Raw genomic sequence first — 26,062 nt, 5'->3', positions numbered from 1 at the left:
TTATTTTATCTGTCATATATTAGTCCCACTGAGGGAATGAGGGCTTGACAGAGACTTATTCCAGAATGTGTGGGTGGCTGCCTTAGAGTCAATAGGAAACATGCCCCAGCTAGTCTTGCAAGTACATAATGACATTCTAGCAGTTTCTCCTCTGAGGAGAAGGGAGTTAACATTCACTGATCACATACTATGTGCAAGATCTTCTTTAGATTTCCATTTGGTATCTCATAATAACCTTATGAGACTGGTAGTACTAACCCTATTTCACTTGATAAATAAACTGAAGATCAAAGTAATAGGGTATGTGGCAAGATTCAAACCAATATACTTGACTCCAAACCCCATCTTTGGAGGGCTTCCCCTAGGTTCCCATTTGCTTTAAGAAAATTAGAGCCAATACGATCCTTCCCTTATACTGTAACCAGCACTGAATGGAATAATGCAAAACAGAAGCAGAGAGAAGCAACTACTATACTTCTTTCCCCTCAGACAGCTTGTAGATAGAATACTACTTCTACTGAGAAGATTCACAGTAAAAGCAATCAAATAATTTTTAAGGTCACCCCAGTCAATATATGTCTACCCAGTGGAGGGAAAATCCCTGCTTCTGGCAAAATGTGTCATGAAGGGTCACATGCTGTTTCTCAGTCATGCATGTCACTTGATCTATGGCTAAAAGTGAGTTATTTCTGGGGCATACTGGGCTTACTACTTAAGCTACTTAGTAAACTATAAAATAATAGCATTCCATGGATTCGGATTTTAACATTAACAACATTGTTGGAAACATTCCAGAAGATGAGAAAGTAAACTATTTTGGAAAGTGACATTAAGAAATCAATTCTGAGAAAAGACAACTAGCTCTTGTACCACTGCTTAAAGTTCATTTTCTTTCCCTTCTAAGTCTGATTTTACCCATAAAAGTGTAATTTATGCTCATAAAAAAGTGCACATAGTACAGAAAGTTATGAAATGAAAAGTAAAAGCCTCCCTCCCCTCCTAGTCTCACTTATATATCTTTCCAAAAACTTACTGTGCATAAAGTAGCCTCTGTGTGTGTATAATTTATAATAAAACAGCTCTTTAAAGTACAAGTTGGTTAATTTACAATAGCATAAAAAAAACTTATGAAAAAATTTAACCAAGGAGGTGAAAAACTTATTCACTGAAAACTACAAAATGTAGCTGAAAGAAATTAAAGACGCCAATAAATGGAACAATATACTGTATTTGTCGATTTGGAGATTTAATATTGTTAAGATTTCAATACTACTCCAAGCAATCTATAGATTCAATACAATCCCCATCAAAATCCCAACAATCTCTTGTACAGAAAAATCTACCCTAAAATTCATATGGAATTTCAAGGGTCCCCAAGTGGCAAAACAATCCTTTTTTTTTTTTTTTAATTTTTGAGACAGAGTCTCACTCTGTGGCCCAGGCTGGAGTGCAGTGGCCAATCTCGGCTCACTGCAAGCTCCACCTCCTAGGTTCACGCCATTCTCCTGCCTCAGCCTCCTGAGTAGCTGGGACTACAGGTGCCCACCACCACATCCGGCTAATTTTTTGTATTTTTAGTAGAGACAGGGGTTTCACTGTGTTAGCCAGGATGGTCTCGATCTCCTGAACTTGTGATCTGCCCACCTCGGCCTCCCAAAGTGCTGGGATTACAGGCGTGAGCCACCGCGCCTTGCTGCCAAAACAATCTTTAAAGAGAACACTACAGGCCTCATATTCCTGATTCTAAAATTTATTACAAAGCCACAATAATCAAAACAGCATGGTACTGACATAAAGAAATACATCATAGACCAATGGAATAGAATAGGGAGTCCATTAATAAATTCTCCTGTATATGGTCAAATGATTTTCAACAAGGATGTCAGTGCAGAAAGGGCAGTCTTTTCAATAAACGGTGCTGGGAAAACTGGACATCCACAAGCAAAAGAAAGAGGCTGGACCCTTACCTAATACCACATATAAAAATTAACTCAAAAAGGATCAAAGACCTGACATAAGACCTAAAACTGTAAAACTCTTAGAAGAAAATATAGGCGAAAAACTTCAGGACATTAAATCTGGCAATGATTTCCTAGATATGACACCAAACAGACAACGAAACTAAAACAGATAAACTAGGCTATATCAAAATTAAAAACTTCTGTGCATCAAGGGACACAATCAACAGAATGAAAAGGCAACCTAAAGAATGGAAGAAAATGTTTGCAAATCATGTACCTGATAAGGAATTAATATCCCAAATATAAAAGGAACTCCTGCAACTCAACAACAAAAGAAACCCAATTTTTAAACAGGCAAAGCACTTGAACAGACATTTCTCCAAGAAGATAAACAAATGGCCAACAAGCATATGAAAAGATGCTCAACATCATTAACCATTATGGAAATGCAAATGAAAACCGCAATGAGATATCACTTCACACTTGGTGTGAAATGCTAAGACAGCTACTCTCAAAAAACCGAGAAAATAACAAGTGTTGGTGAGGATGTGGAGAAATTGGAACTTTGTGCACTGCTAGTGGGAATGTAAAATGGTGCAGCTGCTATGGAAAACAGTATGATGGTTCTTCAAAAAATTAAAAGAAGATTAAATAGAATCACCATATGATCCAGCAATTCCACCTCTGGGTATCCAAAAGAATTGAAAGCAGGGGCTGAAAGAGATATTTGTACACCTGGGTTTATAGGAGCCTTACTCACAACAGCTAAGAGGTAGAAGCAATCCAAATGGCCATCAACAGATGGAAGGATAAATAAAATGTGGTATACACATACAATGGACTATTATTTAGCCTTTAAATGGAAGAAAATTCTGGCACACGCTACAACATAGATGAATCCTGAGGACATTATGCTAAGTGAGGTAAGCTAGCCACAAAAATACAAATCTGTATGATCTCACTTATATGAGGTATCTATAGTAGTCAGACTCAAACATTAAGTAGGAAGGTAATTGCCAGGAGATGGGGAGAGGGGAGAATGGAGAATTGTTGCTTAATGGGTATAGTTTCAGTTTTACAAGATGGAAAAGTTCTTGATATTGGTAATGCAACAACATGAATATATACTTAACCCTACTGAACTATGCATTTATAAAAATGGTTAATACTGTAAATTTCATGTTATGTGTATTTTCATAACAATTAAAAAATTTTTAAATTATTTTAAAAGCTCAAGTTAGGTTATATAATACTGTTATTTTAACCTTTACAATTTATCTTGTATATTTTTCCATATTATCACGTATTTCTTCTTTCTGGTTCATCTTTGGGACTATTTACCAGTATAAGCACACTGTTAATTATTTAACTTTTCTCTATTGATGGGCAAGTAGAATATTTCCAGTTTTTTCACTATTACCAACCTTGCTATAACATTCCTTCTTTGACCTATATATCTTTCCACACTGTATGATTATAAGTTATTGCCTAAAATTTAGTCAAAACTCTAAAGACTCCAAATATAAAAAGAGTATCAGGGCAAGGGAACATGTAGCTATAAAATCCAACTTAAGTTGCTGTCACTAATATTAAGACCATAAGTCTCATAACCTTTGATTCGGTGATTAAATTTTAACGGAAAATATTCAAAAGAAGGAAAAGGTTCTATTTTTGACATTATCTGTAATACTAAAAAACGGAAAAATGATCTAAATGTCTACTAATAGAGGCATTATAAGGAAATCAAGTAACACCTTTATAGCTATAAAACAATAGGAAGACTATGTAACTGTATTAAAAATATTTTTATGTTCACAGTAAAAAAACACACCCACTTTACATTTTAGGCTGTAATCCAGAGATTGTAAGTGCCTCATGGGCCTAATGTATCCCAGGCAGATATTCTGTTTGGACTACACAACTTCTTTGAAATTAGAATTTCACTCTCTTTAGGCATGGTGAATATTCTCCAATTCACTGTCGTCTACATCACTTTCTAATGTTTTATAACCAATGCTTTGCCCTACTCAGGTATCTACATTCTTGACCCCCGAATGTAGAGGAAAACTCAGAAGGACTTAGAAAAATATAGACAGATCTCCTGACGGGGAGTGAGCTGCTCAGTGCACTTTCCTTTGGGAGAAATAGTGCCTCCACCTACCGTTAAAAATCTTATACCAGTTAGCACATATGTTAAATATATGTACATACATACACAGCGTGGTGATGTTTTCCCGCTAGATTGGCTTCCAATGCCAATTTGTGCAATTCAAGGTTAAACAGAATATAAATTGCCCATTTCCAAGGACACATAAGAAATAAAGATATGTTTCTTCCCACACCCCACACCCCCTTTTTAAGAACCCCCAGTATCACTCACCTAGTGACTTGCTTGTGGAAGTCTGTAAGTTGTTTGTGTGTCACTGTGACAGCTCCCACAGTTGTTTCCTTTGGCAAACCTTTTAAGGAATTTTCTAACCAACGACAAAAAGTCTGTATAGGGAAAAAGGGTAAGAGTTTTAAAAGGAAGCATGGCTTACTCACCTGAGACCCTATAGATACTAACAAAACCCCACAAATTTTCCTCAGTAGCATTTACTTCCCTACACTTGGGAGCAAGTAAAGGAATCAACAAAAGTGCTCTCATTAGCCCTTCAAACCCTTTGGGTTGATGGCAGTCTGAACATGCATGCCTAGACTTCCCTTCAAAGGGGCAGCAGGCATCATTTCAGAAAAGGACCTTCTACACCTTAGAAGTGAAGTTTCTTCTGGATGAGGCTATTGTTCTTTTCCTGTCATAACGTATATGACAAATATACATATGCATGCATGCAAACACGGACACAGACACGGACACACACACACACACACACACACTCGCTCTCTTTTTTGAGATAGGGTCTCGCTCTGTTGCCCAGGCTGGCGGGCAGTGCACTGCAGCTTTGACCTTCCAGGCTTAAGTGATCCTTCCACCTCAGCTTCCCAGGTAGCTCGGACTACGGAAGTCCATCAACATGCCTGGCTAATTAAAAATAATTTTTTTTAAGAGATGAGGAGTCTTTCTATATTGCCCAGACTGGTCTCAAACTTCTGGGCTCAAGGGATCCTCCCAAAGTGCTGGGACTACAGGTGTAAGCACTTGACCAATATACTTTTAAAATTAAACAGATTTCCAAAAACTCTTGAGCTTAAAGATCAAAAGCGATCCAAAGTAAAGGTTCAGATACCTGAAAGAGGAGGGGCAAAAAGCCACCATGTCAGAAAGTATACATGAGAGTCCAGAATCTTAAGGATTTTAAGGCCATCTCTCTCAGAATAAGTCCTATCCATTCAGTTCCTTTGGGATATCTGTCTGCTCTTTGTGTTAAAAAACCTTACTCTTGTTGCTCATATCTGAGCATTCTCTTTATGCCGTTCCTATGCACAAGAATTGTCTCTACTCCCTTTACTTCCTTCCTTTCAAAAATAAAAACTCTAGAGACTTCCTCTGGGTTCTTATTTTCAGTTTAATTGTTGTCCTTTGGGTCAGCTCTAATATTTCTTCATCCTTTTCTTAAGTGGAATGTATACTTCAGTCAGTTTTGGGCTGTAAAATTACTCTTTTATATCTAATTTTTTTTTACATTATATATTTTCCCATCATATTCATTTATGACCATAATAGGCCAGAGCAAAAGTATTATAAATGCTCAGGAAGTACTAAGCATTTCTTAATTATGGATACAAAACAGTTCCTTAATTCTTAAAAATACATAATAGTTGTTATATAGCAAACTTTTTTTTTTTTTTTTGAGACAGGGTCTTGCTATGCAGCTCAGACTAGAGTGCAGTGGCATGATCATAGCTCACTGCAGGCTGGAACTCCTGGGCTCAAGTAATCCTCCTGCCTCACCCTCCTGAGTAGCTGGGACTATAGATGTATGCCACCACACCCAACTAATTAAAAAGAAATTTTTATTTTTTGTAGGGATGGGGTCTAAGTTGCCCAGGCTGGTCTCCAACTCCTGGTGTCAAGTGATCCTCCTGTGTTGGTATCTCAAAGTATTGGAAGACAAGCGTGAACCACTGTGCCCAGCTGATATACAGTACACCCCGTTGAGTACATGGCTACCTGGTTTCCATTCCTGTCCAAACTTCTCGTTCTCATTTTTTGTTGTTGTTGTTGTTGTTAGCACTTAACAATATGTTTACAATCAAGAATGTTTTTATAAAGTTAGATTTACATAAGTTTTCTGTTACTTGGGAACCAAGTGTATTTGTAAAAAAGTTTAAGCAGAGTATGAAGACTTTTTCCCTCAGGTCGACTTCTGAATTAAATTTGCTGATTCCTGGAGGTTCAAAAAGTACTTTTCTTTGGAAAAACAAATATGCTACTCTATCAGGTTGAAATGGAACATGTGTATTGAACCAGCGAGGAATAGGTACTATCTATTATATATTATTATTATCCATTTTATATTCTGCAGTTCCGTAAGACAGTTCACTTTAACTAGGTCCCATTGAGTACTTTCCTGAACTGCTTTTATAGTAATATTAAAAATTATAAATTCCATTTTAAAAACAATTTCAGGTTATATTATACTTTACCATTCTACTAAACTTTCACACAGTACACATAACCTGAGTTATGGTCATGTGGCCCACTACTGAAATTACTTGGGCATTATCAGATAGCTTTAAAAAAACAACTCCATCCTTAGGTGGGTGATAAAGGATCTGGTTCAAAGAAATCCAGAGGGGAAATATATCCAACTGTACATTGTGGGTTACTTTCACAATTATGTGCTTCCAAATGTTCTGGTTAGATGTATCACCAAGAAATAATATAGTGCTATAGAATAAGTCTCAAAGGATTAAATACTTCCTGAGTAATATGCAACTAATAAAACTGACATTTGGACATCTCTCACAAGTGAACAAATTTCACACTGGAAAGTCACACGACTGAATTCAATGCTTGATACTTACTTCTGGTAATATAGCCCCTATGACAGTGACATAGAAACATGCTTTAAATAACTCAATATAAATTACTGACCTTTACGGGCCTCTTCATCTACCAATCTAACTTGGCAATACGTCTAAATTTGGTTCCACGGACAGTAAACAGGGCTAGTTGCAAAATTAGGGTTGGTCTTAAGGAACCAAAGCCTGTGAGATAAATTCCTTATGAAAACAATCTTACCGGTCTGTCAACCTGCATGATCTCCCAGAGCACTTCAGCCACATCTGGTAGGGTATAGGGGGGGAGGCAAAAGCAGCAGGTGTGCAGCAGCTGGCTGACAAGCTGCTGTCCAAGCTGGTTCATCACCTGTCCAATCAGTTCTTTCCGTAATTCAAAGTCTTCTTCATGCTGTATGTAGGAAAGCAGGAACATCAGATAAATTCTAGTCTCAATTTCCCAAAGACCAAGCACTCCTTCCTCTTTAGCAATTTCTCTTTAATAGGTCGGAAAGTGTGTATGTCTGTGTGTGCGGGTGTGTGTGTGTGTGTATGCAGGTGTGTGTAAAGTAACAGCTGGATTCACAAAGTCCAGAAAATGTTTTGTCTTTGGAAAGAAAATGAAGGAGTTCATTAGTATCCAGGGAATGAACATGGGTTTCAACAGAGATTAATGCTTAGATTTTTCATGATTTGAAGGCAGAAAACATGGTTAATAATTAAAGTTAGCAATTTTTAAAATTTTTTTCTCATCTTCTATGTGATGGTATTAATTTTTCTTTAATGTGAAAAATAACTTGTGTTCCTATTTCCTTTTTAAAAAATCAAGTCAGCCTGGCACGGCAGCACACACCACAGTCCCAGCCACTCCAAAGGCTTAGGGGAACAGTCCCAGCCACTCCAAAGGCTTAGGGGAACAGGTGTTCTGGGCTGGAGCATGCTATACCAATTGGGTGCCTGTGCTAAGCTCAGCATCAATGTGGTGACCTCCTAGGAGCGGGAAACCACTCCTGGGTTGCCTAAAGAGGGAGGGGTGAACAGCCCAAGTCAGAAACAGAGTGGGTCAAAATTCCATTCTGATCTGCAGTGGGATCTCACCTGTGAATGGCCACTAGTCTGGGTAACACAGCCAGACCCCCACGTTACAACAAAACAAAACCAACTGAAATAAGAATTGAAGACATCTATCAGAGATCTAATTTTTTCTATCAAAAAAACCCTTATTTTTTTTCTCCTTGTGGTCTTTAATTTTTTTTTTTTTTCTTTTCTGAGACAGAGTCTTGCTCTGTCGCCCAGGCTAGAGTGCGGTGGCCCGATCTCGGCTAACTGAAACCTCCATCCCCTGGGTTCAAGCAATTCTCCTGCCTCAGCCTCCCTAGTAGCTGGGATTACAGGCATCCACTACCATGGTTGGCTAATTTTTGTACTTTTAGTAGAGACAGGGTTTCACCATGTTGGCCAGGCTGGTCTTGAACTCCTGACCTCAAGTGATCTGCCCGCCTTGGCCTCCCAAAGTGCTGGGATTACAGGCGTGAGCCACTGCGCCCAACCCTTCTTGTGGTCTTTAAAAACACATATATTTCTAATATCTTGAGAAAAATATTTTTTAAATTGCCTTTCCCTTCTAGTTATTTTCTTCTCTCTTTTACTGCCAAACTTCTTAAATGAATAGCCTGAATAGAATGCAGAAGTAAATACATACTTCTTCACTGCTCTCCCCTGTCTACAATTCTACTCCACTTCTAATCAAACCTAACTTCAAAACTCCTGTGAACCACATTACTGCTCCCACTGCTTAGTTGTCTACTAACAAACTTAGCACTATTCTGACGTGCTCTGATCTTGATTTAGAGGCAGTATGACTATCTGCCTCTCTAATCCATCACAATTCTACCTCTATTTCATGGCTCCATTTAAATCCCTCCCTTTCCAGAAAGTTATTCCAACTCTTTTTGGTCTAGAGCTTTCCCTCGTCTGACCTCATACCAATCAATGACTTTTATCACTCATCTGACAATCAAATATTGGAGGCCAAGGTGGGAGGATCACTTGAGGCCAGGGGTTCAAGACCAACCTGGGCAACATGGTGAAACCCCATCTCTATAAAAAATATAAAAACTAGTCAGGCATGGTGTTGGATGCCTGTAGTCCTGGCTACTCAGTAGGCTGAGGATCCCTTGAGATTCACATCACTGTACTCCAGCCTAGGTGACAGAGCAAGACCCTGTTTCAAAAACAAATGAAAAACACCAAATATTGGCTTCTTGTTGTTACTTAACTCTTTAAACTTGTTTCTCTCTTCAACTAGACACCAAATGGTTTAGGAGCATGAACAGTTTTAGACTGCTTTATATAGCCTAAAGCACCCAGCACAAGTGTCTTAGTTGATATTTTGACTAGTGAATGATCCACTATGATATATGTCTACCAATACAGATCAAGTAAGGAAATACTGAGATGCTGGTTTTCCCCTAAGGAATGACAAAGAGATAGGAGATAAAAACTGTTAAGTAGAAATGGTATCATTTTTATACTTACATCATTGGCTACCCCTGTATGAATGAGGTCTCGTAGGAACCTCATGACACTACAATTGGCATCCCGGTGGTCCAGGGTAGTAGAGGCAATGGCCCACTGTAAGATAGGGATGACTACTTGGCTCCGCAGCAAGGTGACAGGGCTACGCTGAATAAACCTGGTGTGGAAAGTGAGACTAGGTATAAATGACAAGTTTAGGCTATAAAAGCAGCCAGGGTAAAAGGGCAGAACTATGAAGACAGTAAAAAAGATCAGTGGTTGGTGGGGGTTTCAGGGAAGAAGGGATGAATAGACAGAACATAGAGGATTTTTATGGCAGTGTAAGTATTCTGTATGATACTGTAACAGTGGATACATGTCATTACACATTTGTCAAAACCCACAGAATGTACATCAAGAGTGAAGCCTAATGTAAACTATGGACTTTGGGTGATAATGATGTGTTAATATAGGGTCACTGTTTGTACCACTCTGGTGGGGAATGCTAATAGAGGGGAAGGCTGTATGTGTTAGGAGGGAGGGGTATATGGGAGTAACTTTTCACTCAAATTTGCAGTGAACCTAAAGTTGCTCTTAAAAAAAAAAAAAAGACCACATCTTAGATTAGTATATTAAAAGACATGTCACCACACCTAATTTCCAACTAAGATTTTATAAATCAAGAAAGACCAGTCAAAAGGACTTACAAGTAGAAACTCTCCTAGGTTAAAAAGTCCTAAAGATGCTAGAACAGCATTTCCCAAACTAAAGTTCACAGAATTCCAGTTCCCAGGATGTCAACAGGAATCTCTCAAAGAAAAGGTTGTGTGTTAAGTAAGCTTGGGAAATGCTGCTGGATTTTTAAAGTGGTTTTGCTTGTTTATTTTTTGTTTTAAACTACTATCGGGTTTCCAAGTTCCTTTAATATACAGGGAGAATCTCTTCAAAAAAAGATACAGTATATTCCAAACTTGTTTCATCATTTGTACAAAGAACATTTCTAGGGACTAGTTTTCCAAGGAATACATACCCTAAGAAAACAGAGGGTGACAGCCCATCCAACAATTCTATCAACTAAAAAGAGAAAAAAACAGTTTTTCTAACCTATCCAAAAACTAACAAAAAAAAGTGTTCAATATTCAATCCTGCCAGTTATGGTGGCTCATGCCTGTAATCCCAGCACTTTGGGAGGCCGAGGTGGGCGGATCACCTGAGGTCCGGAGTTTGAGACCAGCCTGACCAACATGGCAAAGCCCCGTCTCTACTAAAAATACAAAAATTAGCTGGGCATGGTGGTGGGCCCCTGTAATCCCAACTACTCAGGAGGTTGAGGCAGGAGAATCACCTGAACCCAGGAGGCAGAGGTTGCAGTGAGCCGAGATCATGTCATTGCACTCCAGCCTGGGCAACAGAGCAAGACTCCATCTCAAAAAAGAAAAAAGAAAAAAAAAAATCAATCCTAAGATGAAACAATCAAGTCAATATTATTTAGCATTTGTAAATGAAATAACAGTTGGGCTTTTGTTGTTTTGAAAATAATGATTTTTCTCTCTTTTTTTTTTTTTAAATGCTGATATGGTAACAGGTTTGGTTCAAATTCCTTAGTTAGGGACTAAGGAATTCAATCAGAAGTTTGGCAATCATATTATCAAACTTGATAAAGTAGGCTGTGGGTAGAGCTGAGAAATACAGTATAAGACAGGTGCTAAGGCATTTTAAAATCCCAGACATTCTTTATTCTGAAACTGATTATATCTAAAGGACGCTAAGCTTCTCAAAGAGAAGGCTGAGGTGAAACATGAAATCACAACAGCACAAACAGTCAAAAACTACAGAGGACTGTAGAAATGATCTAGTCAAGTGTTTTGCCAGGCACACTGCATTGTCTTGTGTGTGTGCCCTCCTTCCTGGCAGGAACTCAGCTGCTTTATCCCTTGCTTCCTGCCATTCTCTGCGTCATTGCTGGGGATATATCAGCTTGCAATTTACCTTTGGGTTATGAATCATTAATCTACTTACTCCAGTGACTTCATTTTACAAGAATAAAACAACCAAGGGTCAGATGGCAAGACTAAGCAGTGACAGGATGAGCAATTAAGAAATGGGCTCTTCAGAAGGATTTACCTGGTAGCTAGCCGGAACAGGTCATCTACAGTGTCAGGGTGATTCTGGAGACCATTCTGCTGTTCTAGGAGCTGAAAGGTGGGGATGCACAGTGCCTAAAACAGAACACTGATTTTAAAAGAAATCCTTTTTCAGAAATGCCACAGCATTCAGACTTGCCAAATATTACAATAAGTACAAAAGGAACAAAGAAGAAAAGCACAGTTGGGAGAAGAAAAAGACTGTCATGAGAATCTGATCAGAAAAAGAAAGACATAAATCCTTTCCAGTTGACATAAACAGTTTTCACCTATGAAGTCCACATTTAAGAAAGGGTTGAGGATACAGATATTAGTTGATAAAGCTCAACAGATGTCATCTCAAAGTTTTAGAAATTTCTGAAACAGACTCTATTTAGGTACTAGATATGGTTTAGTCCACTGAGGGAGTGGAAATTTTTATAATAATTATGAAATATCAATTTTAAATGAAAAGACATCTTGGGAAAAGAAATAGCATTCTTAAACTCAATATTCCCCCTCTGTGGCTGGAAGGGAAGGAAAAGCAGTATCTGAGGAGCTGTTTCCAATGCTATTATTAACTCTAAAACCCTCCCTGCTGCTAAGAAAACTAGTCAGTTGGCTGTTCCAGGCAAGAAGTTAAAAATACAATAATGCTTGAGCTTAGAGATTCATTTTGCTCACCTCCTCCCCCCTTCCAAACACCCTATCTCTGGAAGAGCATAAACCAGGCAGTAACATCTGTAATAATCATTACACTCATGTGGTCAGTCTCTCATTCTCTCAAACAGGCCTGTTCAGAGAACAACTAGGAAGCTTCTACCTCCCTGTTACTAGGAAATCAACATGCCTGCGAGAAAACATAAAGAAGCAACAGAATTAAAGACATGGTAAAGAATACGCTGGTAGGCCTTCAGACCCTCTAGGCCTGATGCATCTATATTCCTCATGGAAAAGATACCTGGAGCATGTCTAGTAGTCCCTGCCGACAGCCTTCTTCCATGCCATATTCATCCACGAGGATACTGCCAAGGTACAGGAAGCAGGAATGCTGATGTACGTGGTACACATTCACCATCTGTCGAGGGAAAAAACAATTAGTTCAATGCTTCGCCCTTCAAAAACTACCAACTTATGAAGCTGTCTCCAGGAAGAAATTCAGAGACAGATTGACTTCTTCTCTTTAAGGCAACACAGTAAAGCTTGTTAGCACTATTTTGTGAAACAAAGGGCTCAATATCTCAATGATTTTCAGGTTCTCTATTCTTCCAACCCTTTGAGCTTTCATCTTCCCAAGACAATGCTGTATAAGAGTTGTCTAATACTTAAAGCTGGAAGCTATCAGGGAGCTCATGAATTATTTGCAAAACCCCAGCACAGAATATTTCATCCAGTACGTAAAGGTTGCTCTCATTTGCACTGTAGATAAATCATATTTTTAAATAGTATATATAGCCATAGTTGGGAAAACAATATCAAACACTTTCATCTTGGAGAAGACAGTGAAAGCATTGTTTAAATTTTGAGTTGCTCCTAAACCTATTTTATCTTTTAAGTAAAAAATAGTGTTTTCTATGAAGCTATTTGGATTTCAGCAGAAAAAAATTTGAGTACAATATGCACATTATTATTATTATTATTATTTTTAAGAGATAGGGTTTCGCTCTGTTGCCCAGGCTGGAGTGCAGTGGTGAGATCTTGGCTCACTGTGGCCTCAAACTACCAGGCTCAAGGGATCCTCCCACCTCAGCCTCCCGAGCAGCTGAGACTATCGGTGCGCACCACCATGCCCGGTCACAATATGCGCTTAAATAATTTGTTTAGAATTTTTACTCCACTATCCTCCCAGAATTAAGAAGCAATTATACACTCACCTATTTAAAATGCCACCACAGTACATATGTATTGATCTTATTACATAAATTCAACTCTATGAACTTGGTGGGGACTGAAAGGATATAGTAACTAATTCTTCTATTGGCCTATGCCATGGAATGAGCATGAGATAGGAGCTATGAATCCATTCCATGATGTAAACTCAAAATTATATGCTCTACTAAGGAATGATTAAGTCAAGGATTGCCAAACATTTTCTTAAAGGGCTACTTTGTAAAAAGTACAGATCTTTTCCACCATTCAGTCTTCTGCCCACTCAAGTTTGCCAGTGTAGCACAAAAATGACCAATAGATAATACTTAATTATGGCTATAGCTCAGTAAAACATTAAAAAAAAAAAAATAGGTGGCAAGGCCACTGACTGTAGATTGCTGGCTCCTGAGTTAAGGGATTTTTTTTTTAAAGGATAATTTTCATTTTTGTCACATGTACTGACTCTAGAACACACTTCCTATATAATAGTGCTACCTACTCTATTGGTCATATATAACTGTTGGTCATCTATGAGTTATATATGAGTTGGTTATATATGAGTTATATATGAGTTGGTCATATATAACTGGCAGGAATTAAAAAACAGTATCAAAATCATGAGGGTATCCTCTAATAGCAAAGGGGCATTCTATCAAGTTGTGGTAGACCCAGAATATATTGCACTGAAGGGGACACTTGACCAGAGGTAGCAATTGCCTAAATGCAAACATATATTACGGTGCTCAGCATAAAGTGAAAGTAGAGAAAATCACTAAAAATCAAAATTCTGTTGAAATATTTACCTGTACAACCTTTAATCAAATCTACAATTTAGAGAGGCAAGGTTATCCAAGTACCACCACTGTACCAGCATGCCTGTGCCTGTGGTTGAGGGCACCTATGATGCAGAATTTAAGGGGGAACTCACTCTTAAGGCCAAGATCTCCTTAAAATCTGCACCCTAGGTGCCCTCCCTAGGTGGAGCATGGTCAATTCAGGTTGGGCGGGGTAGGGCTCTAGCCTGGAGCTCTGTGACTATTTTCCTCACAGCATGGGTACAAAACTTCAGAACACGCCTCAGAGTCCTGCAAATACAGGACTAGCACTTTGCCTTGCATCCCTAAATCTTGTGTCCTAGGCACTGGCATCCTGGCCCTGCTCTAAGGTTAACATCAACATAAATGACTTAGTGACTTAAGCATAGACACCTCATATAGTTCTAGACGAGAATACGATTTTAGAGAACATCATTTAGTGAGTCATACCATCATAATTACATATCAATCTTAATGACTAAAAGAGTCAAATTTTTTGACAAATAAGAGACTTCTGTGGACAACTAACTGTGGCCAAGATTGAAGAAAATCCCTTTGGGCCAAGAAACAGCAAAGAAACCTGCTACATTTTTTTCCCAAGGATCTCAATATAAAAATGCTTACCATTAGTATACAAGGACTGAGCACGAGTCATTTGCTTCACAGAATTTCACACTGGGCTGTGTTTCTACTTAGAATACTGCTATAGCTACTATACAGAAGAGATTTTAAGCTGTTTCCCTTATAGACAATGTACCTATCACAGGCATTAATCTCTTTCAAGTTTTTTTTTAGTTTGTTCATAAATACAAAAGTGTTTCATTTCATCAGCAAAGTTTTTGTCCTAAAGGCTCCTATTTCAAATTCTTTTTTTGAGATGGAGTCTTGCTCTGTCACCCAGGCTGGGAGACAAGCAATTCTCCTGCCTTAGCCTCCCAAGTAGCTAAGGATTACAGGTGTGCGCCACCATGCCTGGCTAATTTTTGTATTTTTAGTAGAGACAGGGTTTCACCATGTTGGCCAGGCTGGTCTTGAACCCCTGACCTCAGGTGATCCACCTGCACAGCCCTCCCAAAGTGCTGGGATTACAAATGTGAGCCACCATGCCTAGCCTATTTCAAATCCTGTACATGGAACATGTCCCTCACCACCGCCCCCCACCCGCCCCAGATAACTTTACCTGTGTGACTAGTGGCTGCAGCAGTGCTGCAGATCCTTTGCCTACACAGCGAACAGCAAAGCGCAGGCACCTGCAACAACGCTCTACAATCCGATTATCAGCCCGGTGCTTATTTAGAGTCTCGGATAAAACTGGCCATATCTGGGTCAAAAGTAAAAGAGTACAAGAAAGAAAATTATCAACAACTAGGACCTGAAAAACTGCTAAGTTGGTAACACCTCATTTAGCTTTTAAATAACTGGGACAAAACTTTCTGTATAGGAACACACATGGCCAGCATGCACAGGTTCAATAGACTACCCACCACAAAACCCTACCACTCAACAAGAGAAAACAGTGCCTCTTTAGAACTGGAAGAAGAGTATGTCTAACTTTGCTAAAAGGCAGAGATACACAATTTCTAAACTTCAGACTTCCTGAAAGGCGATGAAAAGAATGAGTATGAGCTATACAGGAAGAGATGTTTAAAGACAGTTCCTGGAAGGTGGAAGAATTTGAACAAAAGGACTAGAGTTAAGGAAATGGCATCATCTGAGACCACTGGACACTTAAAAATATTTAGTGTTGATGTCATTTGTCCTCTGAAGTCTCAAAAGCAATTCTTAAAACATGACTTTTGATCCTCACATAACCTTCAGTGAAAAAAGTAGAGGGGAAATATGTCATCACTGAGGAAACTGAAGTCACCAGCTTTGTCAAAAATATTCTGCTGGTACTGATCAGGCCTCCCAGCAACTCTATGAGTTACACAGTGGATCTCTTTCTACCACTTCTCTGGCCTTTCAATGCATTCCCTTGTAGCCTGTTTTGTTATCAAATCTAAAATGAAAGATATTTGGATGGCTCTGTCCCTCATTTCATTGAAACAATATCAACAAACTGAATCTCCCTATGAACTTGGAACACAGTATCTCCTCAGGTGAGTTACCCAAAGCCCTGTAAGGAAAAAAGAAGCAAGCCTTGATTCCACAAGCATCCATTAGCACTTACTTCCTGTATGACTTTCTGGCACGGATGAGTCTGTCCATTTTCCACAATGGGATTGGTATGCCTGGGAAAAGACAACAGCCCAAAATAGTGAATGAAGACCAATTTCACTGAGGACCCAGAGCCCTGATCCCTGCTTGCTTACTTAGTATCATTTTCACCAAATAAACAAAACCAGATGATAAAGTCATTTACTTACATCACCCTTATAAGCACATATTTTAAATCATCCTATCATTTTTTGGCCATCTTTAAGTCACTTCCAATAGAACATGCAAATTCAACCCAACTTTGGGTATATGGGCTGTGAGGTGCTACAGCTATCTTTTCCATTTTTTCCCCCTTATAAACCCAAATATGGGCTGGGTGTGGTGGCTCACGCCTGTAATCCCAGCACTTTGGGAGGCCGAAGCGGGTGGATCACCTGAGTCCAGGAGTTTAAGACCAGCCTGACCAACATGGTGAAACCCTGTCTACTAAAAATACAAAAACTAGCTGGGCGTGGTGGCGCATGCCTGTAATCCCAGACACTTGGGAGGCTGGTGGTGGCGCTACTTGGGAGGCTGAGGCAGGAGAATCGCTTGAACCTGGGAGGCGGTGGTTGCAGTGAGCTGAGATCACATCATTGTACTCCAACCTGGACAAGAAGTGGATGAAGTAAAACTCCACCTCAAAACAAACAAACAAAAACCCAAAAACCTGAATATGTAGTTTCTTCCAAATTAACAAAAAAATACACACAAGTTGTCTAAATCCACTACTAGAAACCAAGTATTGCTTCATTCCTTGCATTAAAGGACTAAAAGCTATAGGAACTGTAATCCAAAGATGCTGCAGTTCTAGTCTGAATCCAATGTACTATCCACAATCAGCCAAATACAACTCCTCTAATTCGAGAGCCCACTAATTTGAAGAAAAGAAGGAAACAAACAAACAAACACATAATTAACCACCAATTACTTTAAAGGAAAGCTATCCTTTAGTTTTAAAAAGCCCAACAGCAACTTTGATAAAAATTTAACTTTAATTCAAGTATTTACATCTATTACAGATTTTCTTTCATTTACTGTGAAATAAGGGTTATTGTTAATAGGTTCTCAGAATGGCATGTTAATAAGGCTCTCCTAATTATAAAAGGAAAACATTGCACCAACTCAGAGAAAGGTATCTGTTGACAATAACTAGTAACACATTACCTTTTTAAATATTTATCCCACATAGGCTTCTATGCAACGATTACTATAACATTCCAGTTATACACTGATCCCACAAATTATAAATTATGTTACTCAGTAAGAATCACCCTTTGAAAACTGTCACTCAAATGCCTTTTTAATCATTAGGCTCCTCCTCTTGACTTCAAAGATGCATTAATTTCCCCTGATCACTGAAGAAACTTCATTATATTTTTGTACCCATACACTATATAGAGAGATGTTCTGAAAGTATGGTCTCTGGAATAGCAAGCAGAATCATCAGTATCACCTGGGAATTATCAGAAATGCAAATTTTCAGGTCCTACCCAAGATCCAATGAATCAGACACTGAGGGGATGGGACCTAGCAATCTGTGTTTTGATAAGCCCGGGTGATTCTGATGCATGTGGAATGATGATATATGTGAAAGTTTGGTCTTTTGGTGTCCACAGAACTGGAGACCAAAATAATTCCATTTTTAGAGAGTCTTTTTTTTTTTCCTTTTTTTTGAGATGGGGTTTTCACTCCGTCATCCAGGCTGCAGTGCAGTGGCACAATCTCAGCTCACTGCGACCTCTGCTTCCCAGGCTCAAGTGATCCTCCCACCTCAGCCTCCCAAGTAGCTGGGACCACAGGCCCATGCCACCATACCCAGCTAATTTTTAATATTTTTGGTAGAGACAGGATTTTGCCATGCTGCCCAGGCTGGTCTCGAACTCCTAAGCTCAAGCAATCTGTCTGCTTTGGCCTCCCAAGTGCTGGGATTACAGGTATGAGCCATCGTGCCCAGCCATCCACTTTTAAAGAGTATTTTAACATAAAGATCTACCAGGAATGAATTCTTAGAATTTGTCTTTGCCCCAGAACTTCAGGTAACAGCTGGTTTAATTAGTCTCCAAACCACAGGGAGATACTTGGAAGTATGAGAAAAAAATACTTGCTTACTTCAATACACAATGGTTTCATTTGAGCCTTTAACCCAAGTAAGGCATCCAGCGTCTCCCTTCTTACCTAAATATCACTGCAAGGCGATCTAAGAACACTGTGGGATCTGAGGATATGCCATTGCTGGGCTCTTGAGACAACAGCTGAAGAGACAAAAGGACATTAACACCCAATTGTCACATGTACAAATGTATAGCCAACACTGCAACATACATCAACTTTTGTCTCAATCTCTGCTTATTTCCTTATAATAAAGCCCTAAAAGTATATAAAGTCCTAAAAGTTACTCAAATGGTGCAAATTTTAATTTAAACTGTCAAACCACTTTCCTCCATCTTATTGCATCCTGGCCAAGACTACATATTACTACATTTTACTGTCTGATTACTGAGAAATAGAAAATAGTATCATTTGATTTTTTTCTCATTTACTTTACTTATTATTATATATATTATATAATTATATAATAGATTGTATATATGTTATGTTACACAGTACGTAAAAGATTATATATTTAGCTTTATAAAGCTTTACAATTATTATAGCTTTATAATATATTTTAAGCGAATTGTCTTACTCTTCTTTCCTAAAATTTCTTAGATATTCCCATAAGTAAATCATCAGAGATGAACTACAGAATTATTTTATCAAGTTCTAAAAATCCCACTGGTATGTCTACAATTGTTGTACTATAACTATAACTGGAGAAGAGTTGACATCTTTAAAATATCTTTTAAGGAAACATGGTAGGTTCTGACGTTGATTGCTAACTTGAATGAATTCTTTTCCCATTACATTTTCTAACTGATGATTACCAGTGTAAACTAAAAATAAAATCCTAAGTCTCCCACCAACCGAACAGGCCCTTCCTGTTACCATGGGGACTCCAGAGAAACCTTAAAAATGGAGCTTTCAGCCATGATGGGACGGGAGGTCAGATAGGTTTTTGTTATACTCCCTATCTTTTGGAGTTTAGGAACAAGTGGCCAGCATTAATGTTAAATGGAGATCATAAGACTGATCAAAGATCTTTTTTATTTGAGATGGATTCTTGCTCTGCCACCCAGGTTGGAGTACAATGGCACGATTTCGGTTCACTGCAACTTCCACTTCCCAGGTTCAAGTGATTCTCCTGCCTCAGCCTCCCGAGTAGCTGAGATTACAAGTGTGCATTACCACACCTGGCTAATTTTTTGTGTATTTTTAGTAGAGACCAGGGTTTCACCATGTTGGTCAGGCTTATCTTCAACTCCTGACCTCAAATGATCCACCTGCCTCGGCCTCCAAAGTGCTGGGATTACAGGCATGAGCCACCACGCCCGGCTGATCAAAGACTCCTTGTGGCAATAAGACAGTAAATTACAAACAAGATCTGAGGCCACACAGGGCAAGAGTTAAGTCACATCTATAGCCCATCAATCTTATTAAACTGTCAAAGTTATAGTTGACTCTGACACAGCACCCTTAACTTAAACATTCCTTTCTGCTAGCCCCAAGCTTTTTGTTCCTTTAACCAACTGCAGATTAAAGAATCTCTGAATCCACTTACGACTTGTAAGCCCCCACTTCAAGACAGCCCATCTTTTTAGACCAAACCAATGTATACCTTCCGTATTTTGATTTATGTATTTGCCTGTAACTCCTGCATCCCTGAAATATATAAAACCAAACCACAATCCCACCACCTCAAGCACACTTTCCCAGAATTCCTCAAGACTGGGTTTTCCTGGGCTGTGGTCACTCATACTGGCTCAGGACAAACCCCTTTAAAACATTTTATAAAATTTGGTTTTTGCGTTAACACTGATATAGTGAGAATCTATTAATTCTGAAATACTTATTTCTTGTATGCAGTTACTTTGATAGCATTATTAATTTTAATAAATTCTTAGTGCATTTTCTCGGGTTTTCTAGATAGATAAAAGATCTGTAAATAAGTAATTTTGTCTTTTCATTTTTAACATGTAAACACCTTATATTTGTTTCACACCTTCCTTAATTGGACTTACCTTTTTTAATGCCATAACCTGAACAGAACATAGTTCACTAAGACATTCAGTAATCTTATCCAAAGGTAATCGGGCTAGGACAAGTGCTGTCCCTGAAAAACAAAGGAAGATACAAATGAAAAATAAACGCTGAATTGAGGTAACTCAACCGGTCTACATCATATCAATGAACAGAAAAAGCGAACTGGTTTGGTTCCATTCTTTTAAAAAGATCAGCATTGTTTTTTAAAATTATAACACTTTGTTATTTACAGTTGTTTTTTCTTTATTTGGCTCAGAAGGCTAAGACTGACTAACACTTACAACTGAAGTTAATATTTGTCAAAGACTTTTAAAATCTCCTTCACAAAGCTAAGGGCAAAGCTATTTTAAAATGTATAACCACAGTGTAATATTTCTCAGACTTCCCAGAGATGCTGATTTAGTGGGTCAAAGAGAGTCTTTATTTTTGATAAGTACTTCCGGCAATTCTTATCATAAGAGAAATTCTGACATAATGCTTTTAGAAGAATGGGCTGAAATTAGAGATTTCACTCTTACACCATAACACTCTCTGTGAGGTTGTAAGAGACATTTTCTCTGGGCTTCAGTTTCTTTATGAAATAAGTGACTTGAACAGCGAAGTAACAGTTAAATTTGCCTTTCTTTTTTTTAAAAAAAAAAGTTACAAAAGCCTCCTGCCCCCTTCTTTTTCCCTCCTAAATAAATCTTGACTTAGAACTACCTAAAACAAAAAACAACAGAGGCAGTTAGGTTCAAGTGGAGACAGAAGGTCCAGACTCTTCCTACTCAGCCTCCCTCTTGCTGCAATCCCCATTCTATCCCAACCAACTGCTGAAACACCTTCCCCAAATCCAAAGGATTACATATTGTAGCCTAGGTCCCTTCTAGGTCAAGAGACACCTTGAATATAATTTTTTTTTCCCCTAAGTTTCATTCAACAGAACAGTAATTTATCCCTATACCTTCAAATTTGAATAAAAAAACCAGAGTGAATCTTCCTGGCCTTCTATAAGCCATAAATGAGTTAGACTTTCTTTTCCTTTTTTTTTTTTTTTTTTTTTTGAGATGGAGTCTTGCTCTGTTGCCCAGGCTGGAGTGCAGTGGCATGATCTTGGCTCACTGCAAGCTCCGCGACTTTTCTTTAAAAGTAGGAGGGAAAAGCCTAATTTCAGCATGATTTTCCTTTTAATTAATTCCTATAGAAAAGTATGTTACTTTAAAAAGTTTTCAGCCAGGCGTGGTGGCTCATGTCTGGTATCTCAGCACTTTGGGGGGTCAAGGCGGGAGGATCACTTGAAGCCAGGAGTTCAAGACCAGCCTGGGCTATATAGCAAGACCCTGTCTCTATTAAAAATTTAAAAGATTAGCTGAGCATAGTGGTGTGCACCTGTAGTCCTTGCCACTTGGGAAGCTGAGACAGGAGGATCACTTGAGTCTAGGGGTTCAAAGTTATAGTGAGCTATGATCTGCTACTGCATCCCAGCCTGGCAACAAGCAAGACCCTGTCTCTAAAATAAATAAATAAATAAATAAAATTGAAAACCATTTTCTACATCTATTAGATACCACTGAAATTTGGGAGGCCACATTGCACTATAGGTAAGACATCACTTCAATATCAAGGTTAAATTCCACTAGAAAATGACAAGAATATTTGACTCTGATTTACCTGTGCCTATGAAGGGAAACAACAAAAACCCAAGGTACAAAAAGAAAATCTGATATAAAAAAGCACAGTCACACTAGCTGGTAAGGAATCTGGTCATATGAATGACAAAGGACAGAATTCACAAATAAGGCCATCTAATCTTGCCAAGGCTAATTGTTTAACAAGTCACAGAGGCTTAGAAGATACTACACAGGTTATTTTACCCAATCCTTTAATATACCTCAATCCTCTCTAATTTACCAGTGATAAGAATTTCATTACCTTACAAGGCACTCCAATCTGTGTTCGGAAAGTATGGTTAGAAAGTGTTTTCTTCCTAGAGCCAGTATATGCTTCCCTATAAATGGCTGACAAGTGACTACTCACAAAATAAATATGATCCTTCTTTTATAAGACCATCTTCCAAATATTTAAAAATAGCCACCATGCTTAAAGGCTGTTCTAAGTCTTTTCCCCTAGCCTTAATACCTCTATTTCTTCTATTAAGTCTGAGCCTTATCACAATGGCTGCTCTGGATAGAGAATCACTGAGCTGATCAGTAATGGTTAAAGGCTGCTAAGAGACCAGCACCCCTGACTTCTACTCATGGCACTGATCCATGTATACTACCTTTCAACTCCCACTTACCTCTTTGGTATGGCAATGCCTCTTTGGTCTCCCTTTTTATTCTTCCAACTTAAAAAGCAGCCATGTTTAGTTTGAATATGTTGTCTCTACCCAAATCTAGGTCTGTGCTATACATACTACAAGTAGTATTAATTAATCATATTGCCTTAAGATAGTCCAAGAAAAGAATGCATGTACATATAGTCAACACTATCCCCTCTAGTGGAAAAGCCATCTTCCCCATCTCATAAATCCTTATCACTAAGCCCACTGCAACTGAAAAAATTGGAATATGACAGATGTAAGATTACCCCAAGTAGTGGCTTTGAGGTGACTATTAGTGGTTAACATCAAGTAAATACCTTTTAGCAAGCCCACAGCAGCTTCTGGAGACAACAGGAAGGAATCAAGGGAACGGGCAATCTCCAGGAGTCCATTAAAGTGCTGAGCCATGTGATCACGGCAGACAGAGCAAATGTTATGAATGGCTTTGGCTGCAGCAGAAGCCAGGGGCTTTTCACACAGGCCTTTCATCAAATAGCCCAACACAGGGTCTAAGAAGAAAAGCCAAGTAGAGATTACATATCTGAAACTAAAGGAAAACTTCTAGTTTGTTAGAACAGAGGTATACTTGCTTTTCTTTTTTCAAAGCAAAAGAACCCTTTTAAAAAGTGAAATGTGTTCAGAACCACAATAAATAAAACACATAAAAATGGAGCTGATCTCACTTACATATTATCAACAGGCCCTGAGCCCCAACTATTTCATCTTCCATTTCTTCCCTCATGGCAGTCAACGTAACTCCCAGGGATTCACAGAGCAGTTTGTAAACCACTGACTTAAGAGCATATATGGCAATCCAGGTATTAAGAATATGGTGATGTAAGAAAGAATGCAAAGCTCAGGGAGTTACAATTATACCGAGAGATGAATTACTTGGTAAAACAGTCTGTATGAATCAGGACAAGGATAGCTGTCTAAAGCTGAAACTTTTATACTTGCTTCTTTCTAGTTACAAAAGGCCTTAAAAATAGGCAGATGAATCTTTAGCACTTCTAGATGAATTAATTCACTATGTTTTAATTTTGCCAAATATAAGTGTTCCAAGAAAGTTTATTATAAAGTTGAATTTCTATAGAGCTAATTCTACTCATCTTTTTACCTTCTTTTATAAAAAATCAGAATGTTTTTCTATAGGGAAAAAAAACCTTAGAAAAGCCATATATTATTTTTGGGGACAGAGCCTCAGTCTGTCCCACAAGCTGGAGTACAGTGGCGCGATCTCAGCTCACTGCAACCTCCATCTCGCGGGTTCAAGCAATTATCCTGCCTCAGCCTCCTGAGTAGCTGGGACTACAGGCATGCGTCAAGCCCGGTTAATTTTTGTATTTTTAGTAGAGATGATTGTTTCACCACGTTGGCCAGGCTGGTCTCAAACTCCTGGCCTCAAGTGATTCGCCTGCCTCCGTCTCCCAAAGTGCTGGGATTACCACTGAGAGCCACCACGCCTGAGCAAAAAACCATATATTTTCAAAGGTCATTGTGAGTACTTTATATTGACCTTATAGGAAACTGTGAAAAAGTGGAAAGAATCAAAAGATAACATCTATTTTTTTTCTTTTTTTTTTTTGAGATGAGTCTCGCTCAGTCACCCAGGCTGGAGTGCAGTGGTGCAGTCTTGGCTCACTGCAACCTCCCGCTCCTGGGTTCAAGCAATTCTCCCTGCCTCAGCTTCCTGACTAGCTGGGATTACAGGCATGTGCCACCAAGCCTGGCTAATTTTCTTGTATTTTGAGTAGAGACAGGGTTTCGCCTGTTGGCCAGGTTGGTCTCGAACTCCTGAACTCAGATGATCCTCTCGCCTCAGCCTCCCAAAATGCTGGGATTACAGGCATGAGCCACTGTGCCTGACCAAGAATAATGTCTTAAAGCCCATTTAAAACCATTATGTCCATTTCTAGTCTAAAGATCAATACGATGTCCAAACTCAGCACAATCTGCCTACCTTTACCAAAAAGAAAAAAACAAAACCAAAACCTCACTCTGTTTAGTCTAGGAATCAAAAGACCTAGAATCTAGAAGCTACCCCAAGCAACTCTAATACTGTAGACTTCTGTGACTCCCAAATTGGGTATTTGTAGTTTTGACTATTTGGAGTATGAACATAGAGCAATTTGTCTACTGCTGAGGCACAAATCTGAATGAGATACTGGAAGGTGGCACTGAATGATAAATCTTTTGATAAGAGTCTGCAAGTCAACCTAGATTTGCTGCTTTCTGGACATTAACTGAAGTATTAAAACAAACAAACAAATCTACTGTTCCTTGGTGGAAAAATGGTTCAGAAAAGAAAGCCAAATGTTGAGCCAGATAAAGTGCAGAAATCTAAGAACTAAAAAACAGTCATTTTGAAATCACTTGGAAATAGTACGCTGGGCCAGGTGTGGTGGCTCACGCCTGTAATCCTAGCACTTTGGGAGGCTGAGGCGGGCAGATTACTTGTGGTCAGGAGTTTGAGATCAGCCTGGTCAATATAGTGAAACCCTGTCACCGCTAAAAATACAAAAATTAGCAGGCATGGTGGCACACACTTGTAATCCCAGCTACTTGGGAGGTTGAGGCAAGAGAATCACTTGAACCTGGGAGGTGGAGGTTGCAGCGAGCCAAGATCGGGCCACTGCATTCCAGCCTAGGCAACACAGCAAGACTCCGTCTCAAAACAAAAAAAGAAACAAAAACAAACAAAAAGAAACAGTACGTTGAACTTAGAAAGCAGCTCAATGTATAGAAACAAAGAACACATTCACTCTTTTAAGCATGTGTTTCAGTCACTAAAAACAGATATGTAAAATAAAATCAAGTAAAAAGGCAATAATAAAGATATACATAGGAAACATATCAACCTGAATGATTTAATACTAATCACAAATTTTGGCATTCCTAAAATTCTCAGAATGTATCCCTCTTAAATGTCAGGGCTTGATATATATTACCCTGGATAAGTTATTTCGTCTCTTTGGGCCTCAGTTTCCTTGTCTGTAAAATGAGGAGGTTAGAATAAATGATTTCCAACTTTACCTTCAATTCTAAAGTTGTTACTTATGATCTTTAGTTATTTTTTCAAGTCAATAAGGACAGCCAAACCAAACACCGCATGTTCTCACTCATAGGTGGGAACTGAACAATGAGATCACTTGGACTCGGGAAGGGGAACATTACACACCGGGGCCTATCATGGGG

The 26,062-nt window shown here is 38.7% G+C and overlaps 1 protein-coding gene across 3 annotated transcripts in view; it reads right to left on the bottom strand.

Moving 5' to 3' along the window:
* Positions 1-26,062, bottom strand: part of TNPO3 (transportin 3) — a 101,150-nt gene that overhangs the window by 8,394 nt on the left and 66,694 nt on the right. For 2 of the 3 annotated variants that reach the window (XM_011995885.1, XM_011995887.1), the window contains 10 exons: positions 23,185-23,376; positions 20,544-20,635; positions 18,601-18,677; positions 16,397-16,457; positions 15,407-15,547; positions 12,504-12,620; positions 11,544-11,638; positions 9,441-9,597; positions 7,147-7,314; positions 4,342-4,454 (listed from right to left, as the gene is read on the bottom strand). In XM_011995885.1, coding sequence (XP_011851275.1) covers positions 4,342-4,454; positions 7,147-7,314; positions 9,441-9,597; positions 11,544-11,638; positions 12,504-12,620; positions 15,407-15,547; positions 16,397-16,457; positions 18,601-18,677; positions 20,544-20,635; positions 23,185-23,376 — 1,213 coding nt within the window. The remainder of the gene's footprint in view (positions 1-4,341; positions 4,455-7,146; positions 7,315-9,440; positions 9,598-11,543; positions 11,639-12,503; positions 12,621-15,406; positions 15,548-16,396; positions 16,458-18,600; positions 18,678-20,543; positions 20,636-23,184; positions 23,377-26,062) is intronic. The other variant, XM_011995886.1, reaches the window with a different exon arrangement.

This window comes from Mandrillus leucophaeus, unplaced genomic scaffold (assembly GCF_000951045.1).
Source record: "Mandrillus leucophaeus isolate KB7577 unplaced genomic scaffold, Mleu.le_1.0 Scaffold5, whole genome shotgun sequence".
NCBI lineage: Eukaryota > Metazoa > Chordata > Mammalia > Primates > Cercopithecidae > Mandrillus > Mandrillus leucophaeus.
Note: the sequence above shows the minus strand (reverse complement) of the source record. Positions and strands in the feature narration are given on the sequence as shown.